The sequence below is a fragment of the Sus scrofa genome, chromosome 18 (genome assembly GCF_000003025.6).
Source record: "Sus scrofa isolate TJ Tabasco breed Duroc chromosome 18, Sscrofa11.1, whole genome shotgun sequence".
In the NCBI taxonomy this organism is placed as follows: Eukaryota; Metazoa; Chordata; class Mammalia; order Artiodactyla; family Suidae; genus Sus; species Sus scrofa.
Genome location: NC_010460.4, coordinates 55637384 through 55646644, shown reverse-complemented (window position 1 = coordinate 55646644; position 9261 = coordinate 55637384). Strand labels below are relative to the sequence as shown.

Sequence of the window (9261 nt, the reverse complement as noted above, 5' to 3'; positions counted from 1 at the left end):
GATGTGAAAACAGGACGCAGGCCCTGCTGGTGGACGTGCCCCTGGGCCCTCTCCCTCTGGTGAGCACTTCGGAGCCCAGGGAGGATGAAAGCGACACTGTCACCCAGGCCCCTGGGTGTCTGGGTCTCCCTGTCCCTCGGAGGGCCACTGCATGGTAGGCAACGTGGCATGTCTACAGACACCCCTCCCGGGAAGGGGGGTCAACTGGAGTTTCTCCAGTGAAATACTATACAGTGGTTAAAATGAACCAGATATGCCTATCTGAAGATGACTATATCTCAAAAACATAATGATGCGCCGAAAAAAGGCAAGTCCCGACAGGGTGTGGGCCGAAGCACAGCAGCCACATAAAAATGGGAAACAGCGAAACGAGCGGAATGCACTGTTCGATGCTGCCCGATAGGAAAGGGCCGGGAAGGGGAGGGAAAGGACGCCGGGGCCCCGGCGTGGGCTCTGCCCTCACTGTCCCCCTTTCGAGGGGGGTCCGAGCTGACAGCAAAATAAGGCCGGCCCGGCCGCCTCCCGGGCAACACCACCCCTGAGCCCCCTGGGGTCCCTTTAGGTGAACACAGAGCGTCTGCCTTCTTCTCTCCTTCCGTTAGTCCCGGCGGTTTTCGCCACCTGCAACCAGGAGGCCTGCCTGTACTTCCTCCGTCCTTCTTTTCTCGGGTCCTGCCCAGCGCTGGCCAGCTCGCGGGCGCTCCGCAAACGGGGGTGGGCGCGAACCTGTCCGGGGAGGGGAGTCGCCCACTCCACGCTCCCCCGCTGCCTGGAGGCTCGCGCCCCGGGTGAGAGCGCGCGCGCCCACCAGGCCCCGAGAGGCCGCTGCCCCGGGCCTCAGTTTCCTCCCCGGCGCGGGGCCTGCGCCGCCGGCCGCCCCCCGCCCCCGCCCCCGCCCCGGTGCGCGGCGCGCTGTCCTTTCAGGTCGAAAACACCACTCGGGCGTTTCACAAAAGCACCCAACCCCCTGCGCCCCTGGAACCCGGGCTGCACGGCGCTGGTCACATGAACTCCGGGCCTCTTTCTGTGGGGCGACGGGCTTCCCAGATCCCTTTGTGAGCGCAGGTTTTGAAAGCGAGCGCCCCGGGTTCTGGGTTTGAGAGGCGCGGGGGGATCCGGCGGGAGGAAGGCTGTCGGAGCCAATCAAGCCGCCTCCAGACCCCGCCGCGCCGCCTCGCCGCGCGCTCTCGCCGCCGCTCCGCTCTCGCGCCTCCGGGTCTCGCCCCAGGCGCCCCGGGGAGGCGAGGACCCCAGGTGAGCGGCCGGGGGGCCCCGGGGCGGGGGGAGGCCCGGGCGGGCCGGCCCGGGCGGCACGACGGGCCGGCCCGGGGCTCAGGGCGTGTCCGTCGCCGCCTGGCTGCTCGCTCGACACACTGTTCGCTCCTACCGGCTGTAGATGGAGCTGTCTGGGTTCCTGCCGCCTCCGACGAGCCTCGGAGTGTTTCTCTTTAAACGGCCTGAGAGGGACATGCCTCCCAGGATGCAGTTTGTATCAACATGGCAGCTGCGGTGCAGCTCCCCTGCTGAAGAGGCGCCGGGACGGCAGCGCAGCTCGCAGCGGGGCCGGGGCCGGAGCCGGGGTCGCAGCCGCGGCCGCTGAGGGGCTGCGCGCGGGCCGGGGGCCGGTGCTGAGGGCCGGGGCCCAGCTCGCGGCCGGGGCGCAGCCCGCGGAGCCGCCGCACCGCCGCGCGCCCCGCTCCGACGCCGCCGCCGGGCTCGGCCGCTCCGTCCCCGCCCGCCGCGAGCAGGCCGGGCCCGACGGCCGCGAGAGCCCGGGCGGGCAAGGCCGGGCCGGGCCGGCGCCGCCTGCGGAGAGGCCGGGGGCCGGCCTGCGTGGGGCCGCGCGGCGGCGGCGGCGGCGGCGGGCGGACAGCGCAGGGCCATGGCCGAGGCGGCCCCGGCTCCGGTGAGGGCGGCCCGCGCGCGCACGGACGCGCGGACTCGGGGCCCTGGGGACGGCCTGCGCGTCCCGGGCTCGGCGGCCCGGCCTGGGGTCTCGGTAAGGGACGGAACGGCCGCGACGTGGGGGCGGGGGGCCCGGGGGCTCGCGCGCCCCGGCTGGGCGGGCGCGGGGGGGCGGCGGCGGGCGGGGAGCCGGGCCGCGGAGCCGGCCGCCGTCCGGGCGCGGCTGCGGGGACGCCCGGGGCCTGGCACGCACGCGGGCCGGGAGGCGGGCGGCGGGGCGGCGCGCCTCGCTCCCTGCGGAGCCGGCGCTGCGTCCGTCGGGGTTGCCGCCGCACGTCTTCCGCAGAGCTCGGCCCCGCGGAGCCTCCCGCGGCCGGAGCGCGGCGCTGACGCGGCTCTCCCCATTTCGCAGAGCGGAGACACTGAGGCACGGACACCTGGCGGCGACCGGCCCTGCCTGCCCCAAGGTCACGTAGCGAGCCATCCGTGGCGCGGCGCCCGCGTGCCCAGAAACGCCTGCCTCGGGGCCGCGGGCCTGGACGGGGAGCGGGCGGCCCTGGCGGCGGCCTCCCCGGGGGTGGGGGGCCTGGGCCGGCGCGCCGGGGACGCGGCCCGTCGGGGGGTGGGCGGGGGGAGGCCGGGCAGCGCCCAGCCGATCGTCTCCGGCGTGGGGAGCAGGTGACTCTCGGGCTCCGGCGCCTGGGCCTCGGGTCTCTGCGTCCGGGGGTCCGGGTCGAACTCTGGCTGTCGGGACGGATGGGGCCTGGGGAGCGATGTGCTACAGCCTGAGGGGCTGGCGTGCCTCTTCGGGGGGGCCGTTCTTAAAAACCTGCCCGCAGACTTGCTCTTTGAGATGCAGTAGCCGGTGCTGGGAGGAGGATTGCTGCATGGAAGGAAGGCAGTGCCCCTGAGCCTCAGTTTCCTGTTGTGTCCATCAAGGCCTGGGGATTTACGGCTTGCTAAAAGGCCTCTCAGGTCTTAAAATAATAATAGCAATAGTGATGATATGTAAACACTGCTTGGAAAAATCAAATAAAGTGGCTTTGAAATGCTTAGACCTCTAGGGCCCTTGAATAGTGTGTAGTTCTGCGTGAACCACGCTGGGTATGACAAGACAATGGCACAGCTTTTTTTCTAAGTCAGATGGGTATGAGTATGTGTTTTCCTGCTCATGGATGAATCCTGGAGACCCCACCAGCTTAGGATGATGCACGGGTAGGGAGGGTGGGTTCAATCCTGTGAAATAGGAACCAGGAGAATTCTCTCCCTGCCCCCAACAGGAAAGAATGCAAGCTGCTTCTTACATATTGTATTTACAGCTCCAGCCTTCTCTTGGGCCATTTCTATCTGCTTAGGGTAATATCGAGCCACAGGTTTCCTGGGACTGATGACATTACAGCAAGGGTCTCTCATTCGGGGGTACTGGAGGGGATGTGCCCTTGTGGCCCCTCGTGCTCTGCAGTCCTCCAAATCCAGAAATGGATCGAGACAGTCTAATAACAGAGAGCGAAGAACTGGTATTTTCCTTTGAGCTTCGATTAGACTAGTTAGTAAAGATGTCTTGGCCCTAATGGCTTTATTTTCCAGTCCTGAAGCCTTTCTGCATTGTTTCAGTTAAACCTCTGTATTACTCTGGGAGACTAACTTGGCCCCCCTTCTTCCTACTAGTCGTAGGCAAAGACCCTAATCCTCCTGTGAGGACAGGGCTATCAATGTGCCTGTTGTGTTGCATTATGCTCGTCACTTTCCCTGTGGCTGAGGCTCCCATCTCAGAGGGTCGGCCAGTCTTGCCCTCACCCGTGCAGAGTGGAGGGGTGGCTTGGTTGTTGATGAGCCATCAGGTTCAGGGCTTTGCGAAACCCTTGAGAGTGCCTGCAGAATTTTGTATGGATGCCCTTGTGTGTTTTTTGAGGGAGAGAATCCATAATTCTCATTAGCTTTTCAAAGGGGTCTTTGACCCCAGCATCAGATGGAAATGTCTTCCCACAGGTCTTTGTTTAATCTGCAAGCCTCCAAATCTTAGAGGCAAAAAGAATTCAGAACACATACTGACCGGCTGTCTCAGTTGACAGATGAGGCCTAGAGGCAACCTGTACGGTGCAGGCAGAGGCCCAGGCTCTGGAGCCAGACTGCTCTGTGACCTTGGGCTGGTTACTTAGCCTCTCCAGGCCTTGGTGCCTCCCTGTGCTAAGTCTAGTAGTCCCTGTGCATAGGGTTTTGTGAAGATTAACCCTTTAAAACAGAGTTCATGGCACATAATAAATGTCAAATAATTGTTAGCTGCCACCTGACTCATTAGTCTCACATCTGGTTCAGTGCCGAGCTATGGGATCAAATAACTCAAAACCTCTGGCCTGAACTAGGTCTTAAATCTTCAATCCTTTTTTTTTTTTTTTTTTTTTTTTGTCTTTTTGCCTTTTTCTAGGGCTGCTCCCATGGCATATGGAGGTTCCCAGGCTAGGGGTCGAATCGGAGCTGTAGCCGCCGGCCTATGCCACAGCCACAGCAACGCCAGATCCGAGCCGTGTCTGCAACCTACACCACAGCTCATGGCAACACCGGATCCTTAACCCAGTGAGCAAGGCCAGGGATCGAACCCACAACCTCATGGTTCTGAATCAGATTCGTTAACCACTGCACCACAACGGGAACTCCCTCAATCCCTGGCTTAAAAGTGTGATGCTGTCTCAGTTGAGCTATCCCTAAGTGAATGAATGAACAAAGAAAAGAAAGCAATAGAAGACACAAATGGGTTTTGGTGGCTTTGATAGATGACCAAAGGAACTTTGTTTAGTCTAATCCCTTTTTTTTGGTAACACAATCATTTACACTATTCATTCTACAGACGTTTGTTGAGCACGTGCTATATTTCAGACTGGACACCAGGGATATGCTAGTTTTCAAAGAAATCAAAGGGGACTTTCGGGTACTTCAAAGACAACTTGTATTTGGTGCAGAGTAATTGGCCATTCAGCAGATTCACTGAAGGGAGATTATGAAGAAATGGACAAACATTGATGCAGAAGAAATTCTGTTCAGTTCCAATAAGCATATTGATTGTCTGGATAGCTGAACGCAGAGCTGGTCACTCAGAAGCCCTTGGCTTCGCCTCCCTGATGACACGAGCATTCTCTCAACATGGTCATCACAAGGTGGGGTGGGGGGGTGACTGACTGAAGGAACCGCCTTTATTTTGATTCTAGTCCCCACCAACCTTGACACAGATCACAGAACTGATTACTTCAGCTCTGCTTCCGGTCCAGGCCTCCGTTTCTCCTCGCGGACCATGGGGGGAACCCTGCACGGCCAGGACACACCCACCGCCGTGGGCCATCTGCCCCAGGAGCCTCGGCTCCCCAGGACAGTCTGCACTGGCATCCTCGCACCTGTCTCGGTGTCTCTCTCCCCTCTGCACACAGTGGGAGCCGGCCCCAAGGCCCAGTAGCCCATTCTGCCTCTCCAGCAGGGACCGGGTCGTAGAGCAGGTCGTAAAGGCGAACCCGCCCAGGATTAACCCTTTGAGAAATGTTATTGATAAGTCAGCACTTCAGCTTTTAGCAGAGTCTGGGAAACTTAAGGTCCTGGGGTGCCCTCCCTGGTGGACAAAGTGAGGGGAAGGACAGGGGCGCCACGGCTGCCTGATAACACAAGCCGAAGCCGTGGGGCTGGATGTCAGGTTCACCTTCAAGGCAAGTCTCTTAACAGAACCAGCCCCACCTTGCTGGCAGCCTTGGGACAGCCTGGCATTGACAAAATTCTCTATTGTCTTTCAAAGTTGTGTTTTATTTAATGCGCGATATGCTCCAAGAACTCAGCGAGGTAGCAGGTGTGTCCCTGATGGATGAGGGCCCTGAGAACAGAGAAGCTGCATGACGGCCAGGCGACCTGGGCAGCGTTGGGGTGGACAGGACAGAAAGCCAAGTGTTCTCATTCAGAGCCAGCGCCCTCCCTCCTCTCTCATGCCGCCACTCGTGAAATGACACCTGTGACATGTATGTTGTGAAAGAGGAGCTGGCTCTATAAAAAGCAGGTGGCATAGCCCCCTTTTATTTGGTGTCAGCAGTCGTTTTGCCATTGATGTGTAGATCGGTGCCAGGGCCTCAAGAAGAGGTTCACGTCCGTGAAACATACCTTATTTGCTCCTGAAGCCGTTTTCCTGTGGGCGCCTGGCGTTGGGATTTCTTTGCCAGCTGGAGACTGGCCCTCAATCCTGTCCTTTCTTTCCTGGAATACAGGTCCAGCGGCTGGACATGGAGGCCCAGCGCTCCTCACCTCTGTCATTCCCCAGCATCCTGCAAGAAGAAACCCCGGGTCAGGCCCCTGCTGGACTCCCTCGAGAAACCCTGTTCCAGTCCCACGTTCTTCCCTCCAAAGAAGCTCCTTCTCTGTCCCCCGCTGCTCCCCGGCAAGGCTCCCTACCCCAGACTCCCAGTCCTCCCAAGCAAGAGACTTCTGGCCGAATGCCCCGTGTTCTCCAGAAGGGACCCTCGCTCCTGTATCCTGCCACTTCCGAGCAAGAGACTCAGATCCAGGGCCCCCTGACTCCCCAGGAAGAGACCCCATTTCCGCCGCCAGCTGCTGCTGAACGAGAGACCTCACTTCTCTCCCACTCCACCCACCACCAGGAAGCCCCGCTCCACTCCCCCGAAGTTCCCGAGAAAGACCCCCTGACCCTCTCCCCGACGGTTCCCGAGGCCGACATGGACCCCCTGCTCCAGAGCCCGGCTTCCCAAAAGGACACCCCCTTCCAGACCTCTCCTGGGGCCCAGAAGGACCCGCCCCTCCCAACGGCGGAGATCACCCGCTTGGCCGTGTGGGCTGCCGTCCAAGCAGTGGAGAGGAAACTGGAGGCCCAAGCCATGCGGCTCCTGACCCTGGAGGGCAGGACCGGGACGAACGAGAAGAAGATCGCCGACTGTGAGAAGACGGCTGTGGAGTTTGCAAACCACCTGGAGAGCAAGTGGGTTGTGCTGGGGACGCTGCTGCAGGAGTACGGGCTGCTGCAGAGGCGCCTGGAGAACATGGAGAACCTGCTGAAGAACAGAAACTTCTGGATCCTCCGGCTGCCCCCGGGCAGCAACGGAGAAGTTCCCAAGGTAACCTCATCCCAACTGGGGCCTCGTGGGGAGTGTCCGGGACTGGGAATTGTCTTGGGACTTTGACATCAAGGAAAGGGAAGGCCAAGGTTAAGAAGGCAAACAAGGAGTTCCCGTCGTGGCGCAGTGGTTAACGAACCCGACTGGGAACCATGAGGTTGCGGGTTTGGTCCCTGCCCTTGCTCAGTGGGTTAACGATCCGGTGTTGCCATGAGCTGTGGTGTAGGTTGCATATGCGGCTCGGATCCCGAGTTGCTGTGGCTCTGGGGTAGGCTGGCGGCTACAGCTCCATTCGACCCCTAGCCTGGGAACCTCCATATGCCGTGGGAGCGGCCCAAGAAATAGCAAAAAGACAAAAAAAAAAAAAAAGAAGGCAAACAATACGATGGGACCTTGTCACCAGTCCCACATCTCTAAGAACAGGACACAGCAAAGCCAAACCACCTCTCCTCTTGACAAAAGCGTAGGTTGTGGATCAGAGGGATGGTCGCTGGCTGTGGGTGTGGATGGGGACTCCGTCCGCGATGGCTGAGGGTAGAAGGCAAGCTGAGGGCCAAGTGGTAGAGCTGTGGACGAGGGTGAACCCGTGGGTCCACGTCGGGGTGGAGGGAGAATTTGATGAACCGTCCCAGGGCTCCGTCCTGCTCGACATTTTTATCAGGTATCTTATAAGTCATGTTCGTTCTGGTAAAGATGTAATTTCAGAAGGTATCCTAGGAGTTCCCTGGTGGCTTAGTGGGGTAGGGACCTGACATTGTCAGTGCTGTGGCTCCTGTTGCTGCTGTGGCACAAGTCCCATCCCCGGCCCGGGAAGTTTTACATGCTGTGGGTGCAGCCAAAAATAAAAATAAAAAAAGGTATCCTAAAAAAACTAGGGAACAGCGAGGTTTAATATTTTTCCCTCAGAGGAAAGCACTTAAATGTGGACTGGTGTTCTTTCTGCTCTTTTATGCTCCTGCCCGTTGTCACGGCCTCATGGAGGGGGAGCCCAGGGACCATGCTGTCTAGGCCAGCACTTTTCCGATTGTTATTGTGTACACACATCACCCCGTTAAATCCCGAATATGAATCAGTGGGTCTAAGGTGGGGCCCGAGAGTCTGCATTTCCAGCAAGTTCCCTGTGAGGCCATTGCTGCTGGTCTGCGGGCGGTGCTTGATAGCCCCATGGATTGTCCCGTTAGAGAGGAAGGGACCAGACCAGATGGGGCCCTTCCTCCAGCCCTAAGAGGGGTTGGAGCCAGGCTCAGGGGGTCAGAGCCATTCAGGGCCTTCGGAGCTGGCAGCCCAGGGCCTGGCCGGAGCTGAGCCTGCCTGTGCTTTCAGGTCCCCGTGACGTTCGATGACGTCGCCGTCCATTTCTCGGAGCAGGAGTGGGGGAACCTGTCCGAGTGGCAGAAGGAGCTGTACAAGAACGTGATGCGGGGCAACTACGAGTCTCTGGTGTCCATGGGTAAGGAGGCCCTTGTGCCCACGCGGCTGCCCGTGCGAGGGCTGGGGGCTCGCCAGGAACCCTAGGGAGCTCCGAACCCCCAGAACAGTGTTGCAGAACATGACACCCCACATGCCCAAATACATCAGTGCAGCACAGCCCAGCTCAGCCAGGGCCCCGCTGGGGCCAGGGGACAGAGGCCAGCTGCCCCTCACCTTTGTATGTTATCTTCCCCGTGGCCGCAGTGTGTATCTTCAGATGGTCTTGCCAGCAAACTGTCATTAGGCAGAGTGTGAGGTCTCTGTGAGAATCCCAGGGAGCCCTGTCACCTCTCCCGCACAGAGCGAGCCCGGGCGTCGGCCCTCCTGAGGTTCCGCCCAGCTGGCGGAGCGCTGCCATCCATGGACGGAGGTCCCCCAGGTCCTCGTCCCCATTGTGCAGAGACCAGGCATGACCTGGGGATTACATGCTCATCCTAGGTCCCCACGAGGAAGTCACCGTATCCCCGAGTTCTCTCTTACCCCAAGGTCTGTGGGTGCTTTTGCCTCTGTTCGTGAAAGTATTTGAGGGGAGACCTGGGGGTACACGCTTTAGCTTCTATGTGTCCTTTTCTCTGATATGGGGAGTTCTTTGGGCACAAAGGGATTAGAAAAACACGCTGCTGTTGCATGGACACTTTGGTTCTTGCTGGAATTATTAATTGCATGCATGTATACCTCTCCACAGGATTTTTCTTTTCACAGTCTCTACGGAATGTGAACATGCAGCCATTTAGATTTGTACCATAAAGCGCACCCCCCACACACACCCGCCAGTTCTGCTCCCTGGAGG

General features: G+C 59.7%; 1 protein-coding gene across 3 annotated transcripts in view; it reads left to right on the top strand.

The window, feature by feature from the left end:
• ZNF777 (zinc finger protein 777) overlaps positions 926–9261 on the top strand; it is a 31002-nt gene continuing 22666 nt past the window's right edge. The window contains exons 1-3 of one of the 3 annotated variants that reach the window (XM_003134910.5): positions 926–1254; positions 6141–7001; positions 8325–8451. In XM_003134910.5, the coding sequence (XP_003134958.3) occupies positions 6156–7001; positions 8325–8451 (973 nt within the window). In that variant the 5' untranslated portion in view covers positions 926–1254; positions 6141–6155. Of the gene's footprint in view, positions 1255–1836; positions 2000–2348; positions 2373–6140; positions 7002–8324; positions 8452–9261 lie in introns of those variants that run through there. The other 2 variants (XM_021078688.1, XM_021078689.1) reach the window with 2 other exon arrangements.